General features: G+C 30.9%; 7 protein-coding genes and 1 non-coding gene across 8 annotated transcripts; 4 read left to right on the top strand and 4 right to left on the bottom strand.

The window, feature by feature from the left end:
- Window positions 1–784: 784 nt before the first annotated feature.
- Window positions 785–1,780, top strand: HEM3 (hydroxymethylbilane synthase; the record flags this gene model as incomplete). Its single annotated transcript, XM_046080796.1, has 1 exon — window positions 785–1,780. One exon carries the CDS (start codon window positions 785–787, stop codon window positions 1,778–1,780), a length of 996 nt encoding a protein of 331 aa, XP_045936147.1.
- A 1,481-nt stretch (window positions 1,781–3,261) lies between these two features.
- On the bottom strand, window positions 3,262–4,944 carry ELP3 (Elongator subunit ELP3; the record flags this gene model as incomplete). The annotated part of the gene is made up of 1 exon (XM_046080797.1): window positions 3,262–4,944. One exon carries the CDS (start codon window positions 4,942–4,944, stop codon window positions 3,262–3,264), a length of 1,683 nt encoding a protein of 560 aa, XP_045936146.1.
- Window positions 4,945–6,564: 1,620 nt separating this feature from the next.
- On the top strand, window positions 6,565–14,049 carry SEC16 (COPII coat assembly protein SEC16; the record flags this gene model as incomplete). Its single annotated transcript, XM_046080798.1, has 1 exon — window positions 6,565–14,049. The coding sequence occupies one exon, from the start codon at window positions 6,565–6,567 to the stop codon at window positions 14,047–14,049; it is 7,485 nt and encodes a 2,494-aa protein (XP_045936145.1).
- A 333-nt stretch (window positions 14,050–14,382) lies between these two features.
- On the bottom strand, window positions 14,383–15,249 carry MBA1 (Mba1p; the record flags this gene model as incomplete). The annotated part of the gene is made up of 1 exon (XM_046080799.1): window positions 14,383–15,249. One exon carries the CDS (start codon window positions 15,247–15,249, stop codon window positions 14,383–14,385), a length of 867 nt encoding a protein of 288 aa, XP_045936144.1.
- A 798-nt stretch (window positions 15,250–16,047) lies between these two features.
- On the top strand, window positions 16,048–18,618 carry BRO1 (Bro1p; the record flags this gene model as incomplete). Its single annotated transcript, XM_046080800.1, has 1 exon — window positions 16,048–18,618. One exon carries the CDS (start codon window positions 16,048–16,050, stop codon window positions 18,616–18,618), a length of 2,571 nt encoding a protein of 856 aa, XP_045936143.1.
- Window positions 18,619–18,759: 141 nt separating this feature from the next.
- SEN54 (tRNA splicing endonuclease subunit SEN54) lies at window positions 18,760–20,151 on the bottom strand (the record flags this gene model as incomplete). Its single annotated transcript, XM_046080801.1, has 1 exon — window positions 18,760–20,151. The coding sequence occupies one exon, from the start codon at window positions 20,149–20,151 to the stop codon at window positions 18,760–18,762; it is 1,392 nt and encodes a 463-aa protein (XP_045936142.1).
- A 189-nt stretch (window positions 20,152–20,340) lies between these two features.
- Window positions 20,341–20,412, bottom strand: SCDLUD_002029. The gene has a single exon. It is a non-coding gene; the product is annotated as a tRNA-Glu (tRNA).
- A 2,756-nt stretch (window positions 20,413–23,168) lies between these two features.
- On the top strand, window positions 23,169–24,713 carry PCH2 (Pch2p; the record flags this gene model as incomplete). The annotated part of the gene is made up of 1 exon (XM_046080802.1): window positions 23,169–24,713. One exon carries the CDS (start codon window positions 23,169–23,171, stop codon window positions 24,711–24,713), a length of 1,545 nt encoding a protein of 514 aa, XP_045936141.1.
- Window positions 24,714–24,778: the final 65 nt, after the last annotated feature.

The raw sequence follows: 24,778 nt of genomic DNA, 5'->3' as shown, positions 1-24,778 counted from the left end.
AGAAAAAAAAACAGTAACGATAACTGCAATTTATCAAATAGCAGTTTCAATATAATAGTTTTTACTACTGTGATTCCAAATAAAAAAAGAAAAGAAAAAAAAAAAAAAAAAAAAGAAAAAAAAAAAAAGAAAAAACAATTAAAAAAAATTTTTTTTTTTTTTTATTCTTTAGATAATAGTCCAAATAAATTACTAAATATATTTCTTTAATCTTTATTCCCTCTCTTTTTTTTTTTTTTTTTTTTTTTTCCCTTCCTCTCCCTCCTATTTTCTTCTTGATTTATAGGCTCTTGAAAGTTATTGATATATTTTTAAATAATTTGTTAAAAAATCTTTAATTCAATAAAAGTAACCTCGAGTATTTTAAATTAAAACTCTAAAATTAAATCCAAAAAACCAAAATCAAATAAAAGCTGAATTTTCCAATAAAGTTGTTATAACGCACAACAGGATTTTTTTTTTCATTTTTATTTTTGTTTGAATCAACTTTGTATATATTTTCTCTTTATTGTTTTAACAGTTACTAAAAACCAAAAGAACTGTTATATCTTTCCAACCATAGGAAGTAGTAATATACATCTAAAAAAAAAAAAAAAAGAAAAAAAATTCAAAACAATCCACTGTAAATACATTTCATATTTATTTTTATTTATTACATTAATTTTTTTTTTCTTTTTAATATTAGGTTCAACAAATAACATAGTACGTTTTCACAAATCCTCCAGCCCTATTTATTTATTTATTTATTTTGATAAACATATAGAAAAGAACAACAAATAAAATCATGACCTCAGAAAAAGAAGTACACATTGGTGGTAGAAGATCAAAATTGGCAGTTGTTCAATCCGAGCATGTTAAGAGTTTGATCCAACAAAAATTACCCAACATAAAAACATTGGTCTTGGCATTACAAACATACGGCGACACTATTCAAACAAAACCACTATATTCATTTGGTGGGAAGGCATTGTGGACCGCAGAATTGGAAGATAAATTGGCCTGCAATGAATTGGATTTGATTGTTCATTCCTTAAAAGATATGCCAACTAATTTGCCTGAATTATTTGAGTTAGGTGGTATCACTAAACGTGAAGACCCAAGCGATTGTGTTGTTATGAAACTGAACTCACCCTACAAAACCTTGGACGATTTACCTAATGGTTCAGTCGTTGGTACTTCATCAATTAGAAGAACTGCTCAATTGAGAAGAAAATATCCCAAATTGATTTTTAAAAGCGTTAGAGGTAATATCCAAACCAGATTAAATAAGTTAGATAACGGCTGTATTGAAGATGATGTTGTGCAAAATTATGAGTGCATAATTTTAGCCACTGCTGGTTTGGTCCGCTTGAAATTAGAGTCTCGTATCACCTGTATATTGGAAGCCCCATTGATGTATCACGCCGTTGGGCAAGGTGCTTTGGGCATTGAAATTAGAAAAAATGATGCCAGAATGAAAAAAATCTTGAATGAAATTTGCGACAAAAATGCTACGATCTGTTGTCTAGCCGAACGCTCATTAATGAAAACTTTAGAGGGAGGTTGTTCTGTTCCATTGGGTGTTTCTACCAACTACGATGGCCAGGTATTGAAAATCGCAGGTTGTGTTGTCAGTTGCGATGGTAAGGAGTATGTCGAAGCTTTTCATGAGTGTAGAATTAATTGTGATGAGGATTATGCCCCTAAATGTAAGGATTGCGGAGAAAAATTAGCCAAAAAATTGGTTGCTGGTGGTGCCAAGGCCATCTTGGATGAAATTAATTATGAGAAAATTAAATAACCATTTCCGCTTTTTTTTTCGTTCAACTGATTGTTACATATATTTCCTTTGGTTTTTTCATGTTGTACGGTTTAAAAAAATTTTTTACTCATTATTTTGGCAGTGTCCTCCTTATTTATTTTATTTTATTTTGTTGTTTAATTGCGAGAGAACTGTACCAAATTATTCGCTTTATTTTGTTGATTTTTGTTCATGTGTATTTAATGATAAAAATGATTTAAAAAAAAAAAAAAAAAAAATATAATATATCATTTTTATTTCACTTAGGTTAGTGTATTATTAATGAACACTGTTGAATGCAGTATTTTATATACGTAATGTATCAATAGTCAGATTATTGTTATTCAATTCAATTAGATAGTAATTCTTTCCTGCAGTTATATTATAGTACAAACTTTTTAATCTTAAAAACAATTCTTGTCTAACTACTCACTTGTGTGTCAGATTGGGACTCAATAATTGAACAATTGTTTTTCTATGAATTGCATATATTGATATTCCTTCTCATAAAACATATTTTTTCTAGTATCATTCTGTCTCGTAATTTATTGTAATTTTTCCGATAGATTATAACTAACTGATCCCCTCCAAACAAATATAATTATTATATAATCGTAAAAAAGGCAGGTATGTGAAATTCATTGGGGAAATATTTTCGTACTTATTACAAGGCAATATGATCTTTAGAATAAGGAGGAGATAATGAGTATAAGAAACAAATATAGAGAAGTGTGGACAAAGGGAGAGAGGGAAAAATTGGTTTACAGTAATTAGTTGAAAACACTATAGATTTACAGATATGTAAAATCGAAGGGAAACTGGAAGAAGTAACACAAAACACAGATTAATTGGGCACTTAAAAGATAGAGCGAAAAAATTCTTATGGAAGTTCTTTATTTAAATATATTTGGAAAATATTATTATTGTTAATAATTATTGTAATAATTTGGGGGTGTCAAAAAAAAAAAAAAAAAAAAAAAAAAAAAAAATTAATTGCCACTTTTTAAACCCCGATAATTCCATCTCGTATAATTTTAATACAAAAAAAAAATAAACAAAAAACATATTTATGTATTATAAACTTGGAACAAAAGAAGATGTAATAATTATAACGATGAGGAAATAACTAACCACGGGGTGATTTTAGGTGGTTTTATTTAAGCTGATAAGGGGAATTATTAAAAATTAGGCTAGCCATTTTTTTTTTCTTTTTTTTTCTTTTTCTTTTTTTTTTTCTTTCTTTCCTTCTTTCCTTCCGGTTTATTATCAAAAAAATAATTATACTATTTAATTCCTTTAAAGAGCATTGACAAAAGGAAAATCTATGCAAATATACTTATTAAATAATAACAAATGAATAAGTTCACTAAATAATAGTAAATAAATAATCTTATTAAATAAATGGGGTTAAAAGTTACACAAGTAAATAAAATATAACTATATAAAAAACTAAACAAATAAAAAATTACACATGCATTCTGTTATATTATTTTAGACATGTATGGACCATCCAAGGTATAGCCTAGTTTTGCATAATAGTTCCTAACTCCAACACCTGAAATAACAGATATTTTAGAACTACCATGTTCCTCACGGGCAATTCTTTCAGCTTCTTCCATTAATAATGTACCGAACCCTTGATGCTGGAATTTACGTGGATCTCTGTTATGAACTGGAACAACAGAACCATACACGTGTAATTCTCTAACTATGGAAGTCCTACATTGAGTGAACTCTTTTCTATATGTATATTTTTTGGATGCCTTTCTCAATCTCAATAGTCCGATTAGGATGTCCTTTTGTGGGTCCTCGTAAGACAAGAAAGTTTCCCATCCACCATTAGCATAGTAATCTCTTCTAACTAATTCTATTTGATCAGGTGCGATTTTGTGATGAACTTCTTGAATGCCAACTTCTCTAGTCCTAACATCTCTACAAGAAGTTCCAAAATCTTTCATTCGAGCTAGAGCTAATTCTCTTAAGTTCCCGTTATCTACACCACTTGTAACTAAGGGCATTGGAATATCCCTTTGAACACGATAAATTCTTGTCCATGGTGGAACTAAAGCCATAATACGAGCAACTAAGTCAATCAAAGCATTGGCATTATAACTCTTGTACATACCGTTTTTCCATAACTCATATAGACCAGTACCTCTGATAACTAAAGTAGGATAAATTTTTAAACCATCTGTTCTGAAATCTGGATTCTCAAAATATTCTTTAAATTGTTCCATATCCCTTTCCATTCCAACATTTGGTAAATCGGGCATCATATGACTGACAACTTTATAGCCCGCATCTTTAGCAACAGCAAAAGTTTCACACACTGATTTAACTGTATGTCCTCTATTGGTATCTCTTGCAACATCTTCATATAATGACTGGACCCCAATTTCCAATCTAGTACATCCATACTCTAATAAATCATTCAAATGTGTTTGTGTACAATAGTCTGGTCTTGTTTCTATGGTAATACCAACACACTTGGTGACACTTTCTTGGGAATACTGAATAGCTTCCTCCAAATTAGTGCCATTAAAACCACTCAAGGCATTATGTAAATTAACAACAAAATCTTCACGATAAGATTTTGGTAATGACATAAAAGTACCGCCCATAATGATATATTCTACTTTATCAATATTGTGACCCAATTGTTTCAATTGTTCTATTCTGCCACGAGCCTGTTCATATGGATCATAACGAGCTCTAATGGCACGCATTGAAGTTGGCTCATAACCCGTATAACTTTGAGTTGAATATTCAAAATCAGAATCTGGTCCACCAGGGCAATAAACACAAATGTTCCCCGTGTAAGCAATATGTGGACATCTGTGTGGTTTGCACATGACTGCAACCACGGCAATACCACTTGCAGTACGAACTGGTTTGGCTTTTAATTTGGGTAATAAATATTTTTTATATTGGTCTGGAATAGAATTTATAATATCTGTTAATCTTGGTTGCTGTTTTAGTTTATATTTTTTAGAATATCTTTGGATTAAACCGTTTAAATTAATATCTTTTTCCTGTTGTTGCTCTTTGGTTAATGAGCTGGTTAATTCTAATGTGATATCGGAACAGCATTGAATAAATCTCTCTTTTTCAGGTAACAATTTATGTGAATTATTGGTTTTTGGACCTTTACCGCGGCGACCCATGTTTGATTATTACTGCTCAGGATTTTTTTCTTTTTTTTTTTTTTAATAATGTGATATGTTGCCGCTATTGAGTTAATGTTTATAAAAACGTACGGATGGGGAAAATTGCGTTCGAAATCACAGGAAATAAAAATCAAAAAGATAAGTTGTCAAAGATGTGATAGTTTCCTAAATTAGTAGACATCATAAAAAAGTAAAAAGGAAAACGAGAAAAAAAGAAAAGAAAAAAAGAAAAAGAAAAAAAGAAAAAAAGAAAAAAAGATGTTAATTTTTTTTCAATACCTTAGAAATATCAGTAGCTTAATGAACATTAGATATCGACGCATATCGCATTCCCTTTGAAGAATAATTGTTTCACAGGAATTTAAAAAAAAAAAAAAAAAAAAAACCTGTAACTATCAAAACTACATTTTTAACAGTTCTGTGCCTCAAAAATGTATTGTATGATGAACAGCATCGATATATTATCTAGTATATCTTTTTTTTTTCTTTTTTGTTGGCAGTATTATAATATTTATTCTATGGTCATTAGAGAGATATATGTGTTATAGAACACAACTTCTACAGTCGTGATCTAATCTTTATATATATATTATCATTATAGTTTTTCTGACATTGAAGTTTAATTTTAAATTGGGTAATCGATTAACCTTGTCTCCTGTCCTCCCTTCGAGAAACACTTGATATTTAATTATATAAATTTATCCTACTTATCTCGTTCAGTATGATCAATAAATTAAGAAAAGATTTCTTCTGACAGAAGCATAGCAATAGAATAAATTATATAACGAAGAACTGTTTTGTCCTTGAAACATTCGGTATAGTAGTTAAAACTAATGTAATATTTAAACATGCGCGGAAAACTTATTTATCTTTAGTTTTTTTTTTTGGTGTCGGTTTTTATCCATCATTGCGCCCCCCGTCCCCCCTCCCTTTTTTTTTTTTTTTTTTTTCCTTCTTTGTCGATATTGCTTGCAGTTCTCCTTCTTGAGATATTAGCACAATAGTGGCAAGCTGTGCAAAATAATACAGATCAGAAATATATAATACCCTAGAAAAGAAAGTTTGACGAAAAGGGAAATAATAATACACATAAAAACACAAAAATGGAAGAAAATAGCAAGTATATTTTGCTCGTAACTCAAGGAATAGTATTAGATTTTCGTTCAAGACGAGAAAAGTACTTTTTTTTTCTTTAGAAAAAAGAAAAAAATTTTATTTTGTTCATATATTTTTTTTTTTTTGGTTTTTCGCAAATATACTTCTCAATTTAATAAATCAATTTTTCTCTATTCACTACATTAATTCAGGAACTGAAAAGGATTAGAGTACAAGATCTAATCAAATCAAATATATATATATATATATATATATTTTTTTTTCTTTTCGACCAGTGTTGGATTTGTTTGAATTGTCATATTTATATTTGTATTCAATATACAATAAATCGTCAAAATAATTATAATCAAAATCATAACAAATAATAATAATAATAGTGAATATAATAATTTTTAATTATCTATTTTGCCCACGCATATTTTCAAATTATTATTTTTTAGTTTATATATATATAAATATATATTCTTTAAAATTTAAAGTTTTCCATTTACTTCATTAAAGATGGGTCCCGAGGCTAAAAAGAGAAAAAACCAGAAAAAGAAGTTAAAGCAAAAACAAAAAAAACAGGCTGCTGCTGCTGCTGCTTCCAAAGTAGAATCAATTGAACAGTCTAATAATGTTGATGCTACCCCTTCTGAATTGTCAGAACATCAATCTATTTCTCCTACATCTACCGAAGTAACTTCTGCTTTAAATGTTAAAAAAGATGACACTGTTAATACGGATATGTCAGCATCAATTGACTCGTTAGAAAAGGAAAATCAGCCCGGTGATGGATCAGTTGCTACCAATGGAAATACATCAGCCAAAGATCATTCAGAGTTAATGATTAAGGATGCCAAACTTTTATTGGAGGATGACGATATTGAAGTATCATCGCCGATTAATGAAAACAAAAATTTGTCGTCTACTGTTGTTGTGGCAGACAACAAAAATGATGTAATAGTTGAAAACGAACAAAAACTGCAACATTTTGAACAAGATATAGAACAAACCGCAATGGAATTATCTAATTTTGAGCAGGAATTAGAAGGAGGAATTAAAGAAGAGGAGGAATACAAAGAGAAGCAAAACCGATTTGAACAAAATATAGAACAAACCAAAAGGGAGTTGTCCAATTTTGAACATGAATTGGAAGAAGAGATTAAAGAAGAGGAAATTACACATGATCCTGATCAAAAGAATTTACTAATACCGGTTCAAGGGGGGGGAAACGATGTTAAAGAAGACCCCTTATTAGTTGGTATTGAGTCCAATGTGGAAAAGGAAACAGTTAGCTTGCCAAAGCAACAACCTACAGAGAAAGAACCAACTAGTTTACCAGAACAACAATCTGCAGAAAAAGAAATAGGCGGTGCGCTAGAACAACAATCTGCAAAGAAAGAACCAACTAGTGTACCAGAACAACAATCTGCAGAAAAAGAAATAGGCGGTGCGCTAGAACAACAATCTGCAAAGAAAGAACCAACTAGTGTACCAGAACAACAATCTGCAGAAAAAGAAGTAGTTGGTGTGTTTTCCGAAAATGATACAAGAGGAAAAGAAGATTTTAACTTAAATGTAGAAAAAAAGGAGCCAGTTGAACAGAAAATCAAAAAAGATCCAATAGATACTGGAAGTACAACTAAAAATCAAGTATTTCAAGAAGGTCTAACTGAACCTCAAGCTACACATACTATTGAGGAGGGGGAATTTGCAGCCTTAGGTGATAATGCGGCTGCTACATCTAGTGAAAACAGGGATAAAAAATATATTAATGACAATGATAAAGACAATCACAGTTTATTCACAGCTGCTAGCCAGGATGACTTCAAGTGGTGGGAGAAAAATAATACATTAGATTCAGAAGCTACCAGCATAAAAAGAGATGTTTCTAATGAGAATGAAGAAGAGATTGAAAAAAATAACAAACATGATGATCTAGTTATTGAAAAAAGACAAGAAAAAGACACTGATGAAGAATCTAATTTATTTGTCGATAATGTACAGACTGAAGTAATGCCTTGGGAGGTGGAAATAAGTCAAAATGAAATTGTCAGTACCACATCACCAGCGAAATCACAAACTAATGGTTTATTAAATAACCAAACCGACAGTGAATTTTCTCATTCGGAGTCAAAAGTCAAAAAACAAGAATCACCTAGTCAGAATAATGTATCGATTTTAGAGAATGCGCCTACTACCGCCCCTTCTAATAAAATGTCAGCCGCCAACGCTTTTTCATTTTTAAATGATGATGATTTGTTAGACGACGATCTGTCAAGCACCACTGAAGATGATGAAAAACAAAAGGATAATAAAATTTCAACCAGTATCATTAATGCCAAGACTGGCAATGATGATAATGATGACGATGATAGTTATTTAGAATCTGATGAAGAAGAAACCAACATTGGCCAATCTCAAATATCTACTATGGGCTCTAATTTAGAACAGATTGATACCAATGTAACAGTTAAGCATTCGAGGTTCCCTTCTGCGTCATCATCTATTACACAGACATTTACCAAAATAAATACTAGCAAATATGCTCCCCAGAATTCAGCTATTGATAATAGTAGCAATAAATCAAGTACCTCTGTAATAACACCAGCAAACCCATTCCAAGTTAGACCTACAATTGTTTCCTCATCCACTGTCAATAATAGAAGTTCTTATCAAATGCCTCCAGAAATTCAACCTCAACCCAATGATTACGAACTGGTTCAAAAATTAGAAAAAGAAAAACACAAAACTGACGCATATGATTTTCCAATGGATATAGCTTCTGTCATAAAACCAAAGAAACAAATTGTTGCAAAGCCAATTAATGTTAATTCACCAAAGCCCATTGTAGTGCCATCTCAACCATTCAATAAGCCTAATGCAACATTGCCGTTAAAGTCGGTGTCTCCGCCAATATCAGCTTCGAGAAATAACACGAGTATTAATAACAACGTACCATTCAATCCGTATTCCCCATCACTGAATAATAGTCTTGGTAGGAATATGCCGAAATCTGCTGGTGCAGCTAATAACTTACCAGTATATCCGCCAATCTCTGAACCACAACAGCAGCAACAAGGAATTGTTGCATCCATGTCGCATGCAGATCGCACGAACTTGCCGCTTGATGTTGCCTCATCAAACGGTATGAAATCACCGGTTGGTAGTACCTACATGCCAAACCCCAACATACAAAGAAGAAAGTATAGCAATGTGTCGAATAATACTTCCTTCTCATTTCCTGGGCCACCGCAACTTTCTGCAAGGAAAAATGCTACGAGCAGATCAGCTTCTGTCGATAGTGATGTCGCCCCCAAAGTTACTAATATGTATGCTCCTAGTACTAATATTAATGCCACTTCTCAAAAGCAAAATACAAGATCTAGAGGTTTTAGCAATGTTTCAGCGGGTAGCACTGTTTCTAGTAGGAAAAATAGCAAGTATGCACCTCAGGTTCAAGAGGTTCCCCAACCACCTTTAAATAATTTTACTCCACAAGGTATTGTTGTTCCTAATATCCATTCAAGAACGACATCTTTTGGTAACAATGGTATGAATGTAAATAGTACTGGTACGTCCAATAATGCACCATATTCCCCCTCTTTAAACGCCCCAAGAGGGTTTCCTCCCACTCTGCAAACTACTGGGTTGAATAATATTCAACAACCTCAGGTTATGTCACCCACTACTATGAATAGACACGCACGTTCTCATTCTAGTGCTTATGCACCAAATGCACCTGGTTATGCTTCTAAATATGCGCCAACTGTTCAACCACACGAGCAATATCAACAACAGCATCAGCAACCGAACATATATAGCTATCCACAAAAACCCCAAAATGTTATGTCCTATAAGACTGGTACTTTTCCCGATCAACCACAAATGGATACTGTTATTGACGTACCAATTAAAAATCCAGAATTTTTGAGAAGTAGACAATTTCCGATTTTCCATTGGGGCCAATCTTCGAAAGTTGTTTATTTAAAGCCCATTGATAACATATATCAACAAACAGAAATTCATATTATTAGTGCTAAAGAAATTTCCAAGACCCCATCCTATTTCAATGATTTCCCTGGTCCATTGGTTAGAAAAAAGACTAAACTTAAAGATATTGAGAGGTGGTTAAATACAGCTATTGAAAAAATCAGTCAGGAAGATTCTCTACTGGAACTATGTTTGTGGAAAATTTTGAAAATTAAGTTAAGCGATGATGTTAAACTATCCGATATTGCCAATATCTTATACGATAGTACTGAATTGAGTTCTCATTTGGGAAGTTCTATGGCTTCAAACTTCGATATTTCAAATACAAATAAAAAATTTAACGCATCAAAAATCGAACCGAAGGAACAAATCCAAATTTTAAAATATTTACAAGTTGGTAATCAACAAGGTGCATTGAATATTGCATTAGCTAATGGTGATTATGCCATGGCTTTGATTATTGGTAGTTTGATTGGTAAAGATGCTTGGTCCGAAGTTGTTGATAATTATCTAAAAGAACTATTTTTAAGCGGGTCTAATAGGAATTCAAATGAAGCTTCATTTTCCGTCAACTTGTTAGGATTAATTTTCCAAGTATTTGTAGGTAATAGTAAGAGAGTTATCGATGAATTTTATAATGCGTCAGAAAAGTCACACTGGGCGTTGGATAACTGGAATATTATTTTGTCATCTGTTTTGACGAATTCTCCAAAAGTTGCAGATAATATAGAGAAAAAGCTATCGCCATTATTATTAGAATTTTTGGTTGACTTTGGTATTTTCTTACTGAGAAATGGATTGATAATTGCTTCTCATATTTGTTTTGTTATTGCTGATGTGCCATTGTCTTACCAAGAGATTGTTCCAGAGTCCAATGTTGTTTTCGAAAACATAGGCTACCCAAATTCTGTTGAGAGTGTTTTATTATCTGAAATATATGAGTTTGTATTTAATCCTTCAGTGAATGGCTCTAAATTCAGTGGATTCCCAGTTTTATTATCACAAAAGCTATTACATGCGTCATTACTGATGGATATTGAGTTGCCAAATATTTCTCAAAAATACTTGGATACCGCTTACTCTATGCTTAAACAAATTCCAAAAAATACTCCTATTGCTGTTAAATATAACTTTTGTCTTGTTGATTTGAAGGCTAGGCTTGCTACTTCAAACAGTGGATGGTTGGGTAAGCCTAAGTTGAGCACCGTTTGGGGCCACTTGGATAAGTCTTTTAACAAATTTATCGGTGGTGACGATGATTTAGCCCTTGATGGTGCCGCCAATGAGCATAAAGTGTTTGACAGTTTTACACCTTCAGCTTCTAGAAATGCCTCTACAGTTGATTTGACTTCTGAAATGTACAATATGTATAAAGTGCAATCAGCAACTTCTCAATTAAAAAGAAGTCATTCTGAGCTTCCAACAAGGTATAAGAATTTAAATGATAACAACACATCTGCTATTGGAATTTCAGGAACAATGTCTGCTTACACTCCAAAGGATACTTTGACTTTATTCAAAAATAGCAATGTTCCTCATTCACCTCCGCTAAGTAAAGTTAAGTCACATAACTCTCCGATAAGAGAGCTTATTAGCCATTCTTCCAGCTCACCTAAATCACATATGAGAAAAACATCTAATGAAAGCGGATTAGGCTTCACGCCTTCTCGTAATGTCGTTAAACGTTCTGCTACACAAGGTTCAAAAAATGATGCAGAAGGCTCGCCAAATTTAGATATACATCATCAAATTATAATGAGCTCAATTACTGATACACCAAACGCTTTTTCTTCCGCTACGCATATTGCTCCTCCTCCATCCATTAGTGGTTCCAAAAAGAGTTTTAGAAAACGTAGTATTGCAGGTGATAAATCCACTGCATCTTTAGATCAGTTGTACAGTGGTTTAGCTACACCTGAGTTACGCCAAAAGCCTAAAAGAATTGAAAGTTTTACCACTCAATTTCCCAAGCCTAAAACAATATCTGAGCCTAGATCAATTACTTCATCTAGAAAATCTTCTGTTTCGTCTGAAATTTCGTATATGCCACCTTCATTAAAATACCATAAAGAAAACACATCTTCCACTGACATTTTACCGCCTTCAAAGATTAAGGAAGCTAATAATGGAAGTTCCCCTTCTTTAAATTATGCTCCAACAATGAATTCTTCTTTGTCGCACATTGAACCACCAAGTTTGATTCCGCCTCCGATTTTTTCTGCATCTACTGACCTAAAGATAAATGATTTTGCCATTACGGAGGAAAATACCAGTAATGATTTATCTACTTTAAAGGAAACTGAAGACATTATTTCTACTAAAGCTCAGAATGATGTTACAACTATAATTTCACCCATTGCCAGTAATAATGTAGCAACACTTGCAGAAAATAATACGGCAGAACGTAATGATGTTAAACATGACGCCGAGTTATATGTAAATGGTAATCCGAAAAAGCAGGAGATTATAATGAGGGGACAAGATATTGAAGAAAACACTGCGGCTGTTAAAGAAGAAAAAGATATGGGGGCGTGTGATACTTTGCCGGTTGGCGAATCGACATCCACTTCAATAGTTGGTGATGAAAGTGGTTTAGAGGAAATTTTGCAGAGTAAGGAAGTTAATATTCCTGAAAATTTGAGTGAAAAGCCAGAAATTGATAGTAAAACTGTTTCCACTCCGGTGTATTCAAATACTTTTGTTAATAACAACAAAAACCCTTCAAAAAATCCGGTTCAAGTTACAACGTCAAAAAATGATCTTAATCCCTATGCGCCATCTGTCAAATCAAGAAGATCGGTTTCTCAAAGGACAAACAAATATACCAATCCAAATTCTGTTTTAACTGAAAAAGATACTACTGGTTCTACTAGTCGTACCACTAAAAATTTAGAGACAGAAATATTATCTGGAGAGGTAAATATGTTTGAAATGGAAGGTTATAGAATGGCTACGCCTGTTTATACTACCGGAGCTGTAGATACCGATTCTGAACACATTCATGAGGAGAAATTAAATGAGGATGAGGTCTCTAAAGAAAATGACAGTAAAAATGGTAACAATGCTCTCAATTCACAGTCATCTATTTCAGAAAATAATGCTAACAATGCCTCTAGATTTAGTCCGGCTGTTAAAAGTACTGGTGGTTCACCGCACAAGAATTTCACGACCTTTTCTGATCCTGTTATTCGTGCTGTTAAAAACCCAAGCTTCAAACCGTTTACTCCAAAACTTCCCGTTGATGAGTATTACGACGATATAGTTGAAGATGAATCTGATGATGATGATGATGATGGTGATGAACTTGAAAAACAAAGAGAAATTATGCGGAAGGAGAAAGAGAAGGAAGAGAAGGAAAGAGAGGAGAAGGAAAGAGAACGTATGAAAAAACAAGCTAAGGAAGAAAAAGCTTTAAGTGGCAAAAAGCAGGAGGGGAAAATGAGTGGTGCAAATCATAAAAATGGAGATTCTGATGCAGGCGCCAGTTGGTTTGGTTGGTTAAAGAAAGATCCTAATGCTAAAAAGTCAGTCAAGGCTAAATTAGGTCATAAAAATACATTCTATTATGACGAAAAGTTGAAAAGATGGGTTGATAAAAATGCCTCTGAAGAAGAAAAAGCTAAGTTAACCGAGCCTGCTTTACCACCACCACCACCTATTATCAAGAAAAAATCGACAGTACCACCTAGCAAACCCCGTATTGGTTCGGTTGAAGGTGGTCCAACTCAAAGAACGCATGGAATGGTTGCTCCCCGTAATCCATTGACTGGTGAGTTATTGACTGTAAATAATCCAAAACGGGATTCGTCTGAAGAAACTAATACGAAACTGCCTGTTGCTTCTCCGCGTTTGAGTCCTTTGAGTTCTACAACTAGCTTGTCTAGTAAGACTGCGAATGGATTGGATGATTTAATATCTTTGAATGCAGGTAGGAGAAGTGCATCTAGTACCTCCAGAAAGGGACGCAGAACTGGTAGAGGTTATGTGAATGTTATGGATAATATAAATTAGGCATAAGCTGGGTTTTATTCAAAAAAAAAAAAAAAAAAAAAAAAAAAAATTATTATTATTATTATTATTTCTTCCTCCTCATTCCTCCTTTTTTTTTTTTTTTTTTTGAAAGATTTTTTTAGTTGTATATTTATTTTTATTTTTTAGATATGTTTAAAGTATGTTTCGTAACAGTTTTAGCTTGTGATAGAACTTAAAAAGTTTGCTCAAATAGAATTGGTAATTTTAATTTTATGTATTAAATACACATATATACATGAAAATAAATGATACAAAGAGGAGAAATGGGAAACCCGAAATATATTTGAGCTGGTAGTATGATTTTTAAATTTCTTATTTTTTCTTACTATCCATTGTTCCAATGGGTTGTGGTAATCTGTAAATGTCACCGTTAATTTTCATGTTCTTTATAGCTATATTAACATTATCATTATTTTGTGGCAGTTTTGCGTCAGGTTTACTCTCAAATACGGTGCCCAATAAAATAACATCATTGGTGTTTGCATCAATTAAAAACCCAGTATAATCAATAACGTCTCTATCTAGAGTATCAGTTTTACCGCTTTCCTTATTAAATTTGATCAGTCTCTGCTTGGTGTTAAATTTATAGACAATTTGCAAGTACTCTAATGGTCTGCCCGGAATCATCAATGCCTGAACAGTAATTAATTTAGGAACTTCATTAAATTTTTTTAATTCCCAATCCAAAACAGCATTTTTAGGTAGTTGTTTGGCTCGTTCCTTTAAAGTTTCTTCAACCCAAATGGATACAGATGGTTTAATCGACATTATGTCTTTTTTAGCAAATGCTTTATTAACATTAATATATGTTTCAATAGCAGAATTCTTCCATAAAACAAAGTTTGGTTTGAGGCCAGATTGGTATCTAAATAGGGCAACTTGGATAGTATTCATACCTAAGGTGTAAATTCTTCTAACTATACTTTTTGCATATACAATTGGGTGTAGAAAAATGCTTGGCATATTAGACCATTGTGTTGGAATATACACCTCTTGAGCAATACCTAAATGACGTGGATCCAATTGCTGCGTTCTATTTTCTTCAGTTTTGGCTGCATTATTCATTAACTGTTTAGTATTAGAAATAAAACGCCTTGAATATATCAAGCCATTTCTCTTGGTAGTGGAAGAAATAGCATGGAATACAGTTCTATTGATTGGTATACAACTAAATAGCATGATAAGATATTAAAGTGGAGTATTTTGGCTAAGTATTTTGGGAGATCTTTGTTTAAAAAAAAAGAAAAAAAGTGACAATAATAATAATACGAAGTTGGGCTACAATTTTGAACTAGAAGTTGAAATCAGGAAAATACATTAATACGATCTAAGTTGAGTATTTATAGGAGGAAGAGTGGGAGAAAAAAATATAAAATAAAAGGAAAAAGAAAAAAAGAAAAAAAAAAAAGCGATACATTGTAAATAATAATAGTTAATATTACGGACCTGAGGGAGTTTCGGCAAAGTTTGTCGAAAGTGTTTGACACATGTGTTCTTCCACGTGACAATAAACGGTTAATCAGTAAAAGCTGTAAAAACTCAAAGAGAAAAGAAAAGAAGAGAAAATGAATTTTTACATTAAAATGTGAACTTGTAATCTGTGTTATGTTGTAAAATGAGTAAAGTGATTGTCATTCTTTTTCCTTTTTTTTTTTTTTTTTTTTTTTTTTCATATAATGTTTATTATTTGAAAGCAATATTTCCATTATAGCTAATAAATCTGATCGTTTCTATAAGGAAAAATTAATATTACAAAAATAAATATTATATCTGCATCACTTTGAACGAACCATTTCAAAAATTTGCCGTTTTGCAGCAAGAACTAAAAGGCAATAAATAAAAGACAAGAAAAAAGAGAAAAAAAAAAAATAGCCACTGGATTATCCTTTCTTATAGTTTCCTTGCGTTTATATCTTTTTATATCTTTAAAGTTTATTTATCACAACAAAAAGAAAACAAATTAGAAAGAGCAAGTGAATGGAAAATATGAAAACAGTATTAATCGATTTACCCATTAAGGATACAGAACAAATTAATTGGACAAAATCTCTATCTTCCTACTTAAAAAAATCATATGGTCATGCGCAATGGAAATCATTCTATAATTCCTCATTAACTCAGGAATTGGATGCATTAAGAAATAATGCTAATAGTGATTTAGCTAGTAACTCTTTGTTAGATTTAAATTATAAATATGCCGCTTATTTAGAGCAATTATCATTAAGAATAGGAAATAATTCAAAATATCTAAAAATAGATTTTACTTGGTATGATGCCCTTTATTCTACAAGACCTGAAACAAAATACACCCAACAAACTTTAGCTTTGGAAAAATCTAGTATTATTTTTAATATATGTTCCTTACTGACCCAAATATCTAAAGAAAAAATGCAGGGCGATTTTTCTGATTATAAGATTGCAATTTCCAATTTGTCAAAAGCTCAAGGTGGTTTCAAATATTTAAGTGAAAATTTTTTAAATTCCCCATCTATTGATTTACAAGCAACAACCACCAAGTTTTTAAGTAATTTATGTCATGCCCAGGCACAAGAACTATTTGTTTTGAAATTAATTAATACTAGTGGCGAAAATGTTGGCAAACAGGCTTCTTTAATCAGCAAATTGTGTTATTCATGCTCCAAGTTATACGAAACATGTGTCGAATTTTACAACGAAGAAAATGATAATTCCGCACCAGTTTATGGAGAATATTCATGGGAAGATGTTATTCGATTTAAAAGTTACCTTTACAAAGCTTTGGCCGCTTATAATCACGCTTTGCATTTGGAACAAGAAAATTTGTTTGGACAAAGTCTAGCATTTTTAGAGATTTCCAAAGAACAATTGACAAACTCCTTACCATATAAACTATTTGTTGCTGATAGTATTGATGTCGACTCAATTAAAACTTTGATCGAAAAGAAACATTCACTTTTAACTAAGGACAATGATTATATTTATCATGAACCTATTCCTGTTGATGTTTCTTTAGAAAAAATTAAAGCCATGGACGCTATTAAAGCACCGGATTGGCTTAAAAAACAATTATTTGATTACATGTCTGAAATATCCGAATCTGCATCCATAATATTTAAGGGTGTCGTACCAATGGAAGTTTATGAACAAGAAAGTATATATTCCGAAAAAAAGGCCACTTTGTTGAGAAAGGAACTGGATAGTGTACAAGCAGCTGATTGGGAATACCAATCATTTATTGAATTCACCAATTTACCAAATTTACTTAATGAGTTACAAGTAAGATATAGGAAAAATAATGGAACTAGCAGTGATATGGATACGGAATTCGATTATATGATGAACCAATTAATTGGATGGTCAACTAAAATTCACGACTCACTTTATCAAAATATAGAAAAACAAAGACAGTTCATTGCTACAAAACGACAAGAAATTAACTCAGTATTAGCAGATATCCCAAATAAGGACAGTACTGTAAAATTGAGGACATCTTTAATTGAGGCTTCTCAGGCTGATGATAAATTGTTTCAATTGGTTACACCATATTTAGATGAGATTAACCTATTGAAAAATGAATCATTATTAAGAAACACATTTAATAGCTTTAAGCTTGAAGAAAGTGAACCCAATTTGTTAGATCTAGATGACAGTAAAAATGATCTAATTATAAGCAAATTGAACACTATCAAGGAAACATATGAAGGGTTGAAATTATTGAAAGATGAGCGTTCGAGAAATATTCAAGATTTAAAGCAAGAAATGACTGATGGTGAAAACGATGGAAACATTACACAAATAATTTTGGAGCATCAAGGTAAGAAATTGGAGCATCTTTTCGATGAAGTTTTAAAAAAAACATATCAACCATTGAGTTCAAGAATAGAAACTGGTATTTTTAAACAGAGGAACACTATAAATGAAATTAAAATTCAGTTGGATGAATTATTTAAATTAACTGGGTTTCAAGAAAAGGGGAAAAAGGAAAATGAACAGAGACTTAAGAGGAGTGACTTTTTCAATAAATTAAGTACTGCGATGAAGAATTTTGAAAGTTTTAGTAATGATTTTCCTAAAGGTATAAAATTTTATAATTCACTTTATGAAATGGTGTTAAAGTTAAAGGAATCTAATGTATTTGTTGATACTAATTCCAAAAATACCGCTAATGAATCTTTAAACCAAAGTTTTAGTGGCATAAACATTGGAACCGTTCCACCAGGCATCCCCTATAAATCTCCAAGAGAAGCCAACTATTCTCAACGAACAGAGTATAATGCAATACCAACAAATTCATTTCAAAATCATATACCCTCTATTCCTAAAAGACCAAGTGAATTAGAACATCCAGGGTATTTCCAACCATCAAAAAGTACTACCCTTTATGATACCAATACTTTACCCAATATTCCTGCATTGCCGCCAAAACCAGCCAAACAAAACGTATCAACTAATGTACACGATTATTTGAAACAGGAAAGAGAAAATGAAAGGAATCCAACTTATTTTTACAACAATCCTTCGGTATTTGATGAGACCTTATATAACAAATTTAGTAATCCTAACAATTAGGATATTACTGGCTATTAATTAATTAATTATATATATATATATAGAGAGAGAGAAAGAGTGTGAGTGAATGTGAAACGCCGTTTATGTTTATTTAGCTTTGCCCCCCACCCCCCTTCTCTTTTTTTAATATTATCCTTTTTATTATACATCTTTTTTAGTTTTATCTCTCTTAGTTTGTTTAGAATTTCTATTTTTACTTTTATTGCTGCCGCTTCTAACTTTATTCCTTTGGGGTTCATACCATACATTTTCTGTACTGAAATCAGCTTCAGCTATTGTAATGAAATTAATTAATCCATCATCTATAACAGCAAGGATAAATTTTCTAAATCCGTTTTTCAATCTTCTAAGTTGTAATACATTTTCACTTACACGTTTTTTATTCTTTTTTTGTTCATTGTGAATATTGAATTGTTGCTGTTTCTGTTGCTTAGGTGTTAATAATTGTTTTCTTGAAATTTCATTTACATAAGACACTTCATCCCATTCTATATCATCTAAAAATTCAAATTTATAATCGAGTTTGTTAAAAATACTATGAAAATCATCAAATGTTGGAAAATTTTGAAGATTTTTGTTATGAATCAAAATTTGAAAGTCAGGTAAATCAGGACATTTCTTCTTAAAATTTGGATTGGGCTTCCATAAATCAAATGCTATATTGAGACTGCCACTTACCGGTGCCTTTTCCGTATGTATTTGTTGTTGGTGCGATGTTGATAAAAGCTCAGCCCTCGTTTTAACAACTTTGGAATGGGAGATTAATTTTTGCAAATTAATATAAATTTCAGCATTTGATCTATATGGAAGTAAAAGTAAATTTAAGGGACTAGCTAATGATATTTTAAAGATATTCCAAAGTTGGAAAGCTTTATTTTGGCAAAATAAATTATTATTAGTTGTAAGTAAATTTGAGGGGAAGAATGTAGTTTTTCTATTTTCAGGTTTGTGTAAAATATAGCCCAACCTTTTTAAATGAGAATATACCATAAATTCATCTAGTTCTTGTTGATTGCGAAAAAACGAATACAAATCCTGTACACTTAACTGTATTTCTGCTTCTTCATTATCTTCATCGAATTTTAAATAAGGGATTACAGTGCCTCTTTCCACCAAATATACAAATTCATAAAATTGTAAAACAATTTGCCCCTTAGAATTAGTTTTTCCAATATTATTTATAAAGCTACCCTTTGCATGATAAATTATTCCGGTATGCGATCCTATATTATAATAAGCTTTATTTAAATGTTTTATAATCAAACCTCTTGGTGCCTCAGAAATTGCATCAAACATGGTATTTCTGGCATTAAATAGTAAAGTCTGTTGAACATTAGTGCCATCAGGTTCGTAGTCTTTATCGCCCCTTTTAGGAATTATTTGTTGTACTTGACTAAGTTTTAACATTTCAGTCCAGTCTTGCCTTGTGACTTCATCATCATCATCGGAAGTGTATAATAGATGGGAAGCGAGTGTTTCTTCAGTATCGACATCCTCATTGTCATCTCTATTACTGAGATTATCATTTTTCATATCGATTGTTATTTGTTGGTTATATTTGAATGTTCATTTCTACTGTTTATATAGCATTAGATATATTTTTATTTACGGGATTTATTTCTAGAAACATAAAAATGTGATATATATAATAATAAAGGAAAAAAAAAAAAAAAAAAAAAAAAAAAATTAAAAAATAAATATAAAATTACCAGCAAAAATAAACTCCGATACGGGGAGTCGAACCCCGATCTCCACGGTGAAAGCGTGATGTGATAGCCGCTACACTATATCGGAACACAACGATGACAATGCTTAAGAGTGACTCGAAACTACTAGTAGTAAAAACGGGTTTGGATTATGGTAATTAATTTCTTGTTCTATTTAGGTCTTTACGTATAATAATAAGCATTATTTAAAACTATAAATCAATTATCAAGAATATCTTTTCTGGATATTCTTCCCTTTTATACTTTTCTTAATTGTTTTTGATTTTACTCTTATTTCCTTATTTCATGGTTGGTTTTGGTTATCAATGGCTACAATGTATTACTACTCATGCTTACTGGTTGTTAGTTGTAATATTTGTTACGTTCATGTTTCATATCATTACATAGTCATTATGAGATAAATCCATTATTTCTCACAAGACTCATATCAAGTGTATTAACAATATGTAATTAGGAAATCTGTTTTGTGGCTAGAAACATATTAGGGAAAGGTGTCACAAAGGCAAATTAAAATAATGAAAATTAGACATATATATCGAGATGGCCTATTAAAGAGTATAGTTATTAGTCTGTTCTGAAATATATAAGTTTAAGTGTATAATTGACATTTAGAATCTAGATAAATAAAAATAAGCAACATAATGTATACTAAGAGTATATAACCCTATATCCACTTTGCGACATAACAATAATTTTAGTAAAGGTGAATTGTATTACCAACAAAGTTCATACAAAACATAATATTACTAGTGAAGTAGGGAAACTCCCTTATCTGAAAAGAATGAAACTCTGGAAAAGGAATGTATGAAAGTAAAAAATAAATCACAGAAAGGAAAATGATTTCCTTTTTGGAATTCATTATCGTGTTTTGTTAAAATGTACATGTTATTCTTTTACAATTATTATTAGTTTGAATTATATAGAAAATAAAATAGCAAATTAGTTGCTTATCTTATATACTACTATTATACTCCCTTCGCCATATACCAAAAGTGCCATGAAGTAGACTGAAATAGTAATAAGTTATTCACAAGATATGAACAATGGATGTAATATACATTTACAAACGCTTCATATTACAATGTTACCTGGTTGTGGCTCCTTTTTTTCTCCTCCCTTGCATTTAATACTAATATTGTTTTACAATGATTCGGAAAAAATGCCCCAAGAAAAGTGTTAGAATAGTGATAATCGAGAATAGAAATACACTGGAAAACCAAAGAATTATTAATTATTTGAAATTAAAGCATGCGCACCACAACGTATAGATTGAATAAGCAGGAATAGATTATACACACCCGAATGATCTTTTTTATTCCAAGAAAATAATCGAAAGCACAAAAAAAAAAACAAAATGTCCCAACATAAAACAAAAATTAGATGCTAGAATTAAAAGTAATAATGGTTCAAAATTTACATATAAAACATAATAAACTATTTATACCTGTGTGTGTTTATACAAATACGAATTTTATCTTAGTTATAGATTCAGTTGTTTTGTTATCTCTAAATGAATGTTAACAGTAATTTTTTTTTTTTTTTTTTTTTTTTAATATTTTCACCTATTTCTAAAAAGTATTTTACTGTGCCATTTGAATACAAACCTATTTAGAGTTTAGTTGTATTACAACAATTGTTACTACACTTACAACCAGTACCACATAAACATCTGCAGCCAGCTGGCCCCTTTTTAGCACTACAGCAAACAGAAGGAGTCTTAGTACTCACTGATGACTTGTTGGATGACTCCTTAGTAACAGAAGATGAGGAAGAAGTTTTTGAGTTAGAAGAACAATTGCAGGCCATTTCTTTTTTTGTATATATTACTACTATAAATTTATTTCACTTGAAAATGATAATCTAGTCTAAAGATATTCTTAGTTATTTTTTCAATTTTTGAATTGCTGATAGTAATTGAGGTGGATGGAAGTGTATTACGGTATTGCTTATATGCTAATTAACAGTTAAGTATCGTAAGAGATATGTAACGGTAGCTATGCTTTAGGAGAATACATAAGACAGAGACGAAAAGAAAAAATATGAAGAAAAAAAAAAAAGGAAACAGTTTATATATCGATTTTTAATTTTTAATTTTTTGATTTCATTCTTACAATTTATTAAATTATCTTATTTTTGAGTTATCATACAATTCAATATTAATATTAAGATTGTGATTATTTACTGTCTACGTGGATTTCTTATATATATATATGGCTTTTTTCTTTTTTTTTTTTTATCTATCTTTCTGTTTCTGCGTTTTTTTCTTACGGGGGAAGTAAATAGTTCACCGAGCGTTTAACAATTTTTTATTTAATGCTGATTTTGTCCTGATAAGATTAGAAACAAAATAAAAAAAAAAACCCCCAATTAGGAAATTGGATCCTGAATTATTTTTACATAATTAAAATGTAAAATTATTGGTAAAGATAATAATAAAGGTTCTATTATATATATACATTACCATTTAAAATATTACTAATACTACTGGCAGTGGGCATTTAAGCCATAATAATACTAATTCTCATTATGTATATGGGCCAAGAAAGCAAAAAACAATATCCGAAGTAAACTTATCCGAGCTAAACAAAAACAATTTACACGACTTTTTTTTTTTTTTTTTTTTCCCTCTTCTTTTTCTTATTTCATAATAATCAATGTATCAAGGACATTGGCGGCTAAGATTTAATGCTATATTTTTATTAACAGGAGCTGACCTTAAAACAAACAATCAAATAAACAAACAAAAAAAAAACTATGGCATATCTTGAATAAAAAAAAAAAAAATAAAAGATAACCACCAATATAAATATCAGATTTGATATAATGCAACCAGAAATAGCATCTAAAAGACTTACAATTTTTGTGGATGCAAAAGTAGAACCCAATTCTATAAAAACAATAAACGAATGTTTATATGATTTGAATAAAAACACTGGTAGAAATATTCACAATAAAATACAATACGAAGATATTTTAGATTTATTAAAAAAAGCGATCCAAAATAAGGTTCAAGCACTATTGACTGAAGAAAAATACAAAAATCATAACTACGTTTATTTTAAAACATCTACTGCTTCCATAATCACAGAAAACAAAATAAACTTTATTAAATCGCTATTGAGAGTATTGTTAAGCGAAAATGGTATTAACAAATTGGATGAAGACAAAACTAATTTGCTATTTTCCAGCTTCATTGTTGATTTAGATATTCAGAAAACGTTCAGTACTAATTTTTCAACTGTGCAAAATAACCCACCAATTTTCAAAATATCTTTGTATAAGTGTAATTATTCTTTCCCATCTTCAATTAATGAAGAGAACTTATCTGAAAAATTAAAAAACACCGTGATAATTGACGATACAGAGAATGATAAATTTGATATGGACGATTATTCAATTATGTCAATAACTAATAAAGAAAACGAAAATGAAAGCAAACTCAATATTAATGATACGAAATTTTTAAACAAATCACAAATAACTTTATTACCTGATCTAAAAATAGATAAGGTTTGGGAATGTTTACAATTCCCCGTAGATTTCAAGGAAAACATTTATAGGACAGCAAGTGTCTTTGCACAAATTTCGCAGCAAAATTATATTTGTAATGAACCACCAACACTAAATCAATTTATTATTTTCCATGGACCTGCTGGTACAGGCAAGACTACCATGTGTAAAGCCTTGGCCCAAAAGTTATCTATTAGAATGGGTAATCTAGAAGGGAATGGTATTTTAATTGAATTTCCATGTGGTAAAATTTTTTCTAGATGGTTTGGTGATTCTACTAAAAATTTGGAAAAGTTGTTTTCAGAAATTGAACAAATACTTGAAAAAGGGAGTATGGAAAGAACCCAGACAATAACACCTATTTGTTTGTTAATGGACGAGGTAGAAACTATCGCTTCCTCTAGATCTTCATTAATGGCTAAGAATGAAACTTCAGATTCAATTCGTGTAGTAAATACGTTGTTAACTCAAATTGATAAATTCAAAAAATATCCCAATTTTTTATTATTAGCAACATCTAACTTTTTTGATTCATTAGATCCTGCTTTTGTCGATAGAGCTGACAAAATTATTAGAATTTCATTGCCATCCAACGTTGCTTGTAAACGAATAATCAAAAATGAAATTCAAAAATTAATTAAAAGCAAAATTATTATTAAAAGGGATTCGAGCAATTTTTATAACATTAACGAAAGTATTATTCAAAATATTGGCAACAATTTTTATGAGAGAAAAATGAGCGGAAGAGCAATTGTGAAAATTCCAATTTTGTGTATTTCACAGTACTTTGATTCAGTTCCTGTAGATTACGATACTTTCATTTTAGCTTTAAGTGAGTTTTATAAAAAAGAGTATTGAATTCAGTAACTGCTTGCTATCCTATTTTGGAGGACTTGGATTTTAAGTTAATTAGCTAAACTTTT

The sequence above is a fragment of the Saccharomycodes ludwigii genome, chromosome II, assembly GCF_020623625.1.
Source record: "Saccharomycodes ludwigii strain NBRC 1722 chromosome II, whole genome shotgun sequence".
Taxonomy (NCBI): Eukaryota; Fungi; Ascomycota; class Saccharomycetes; order Saccharomycodales; family Saccharomycodaceae; genus Saccharomycodes; species Saccharomycodes ludwigii.
Note: the sequence above shows the minus strand (reverse complement) of the source record. Positions and strands in the feature narration are given on the sequence as shown.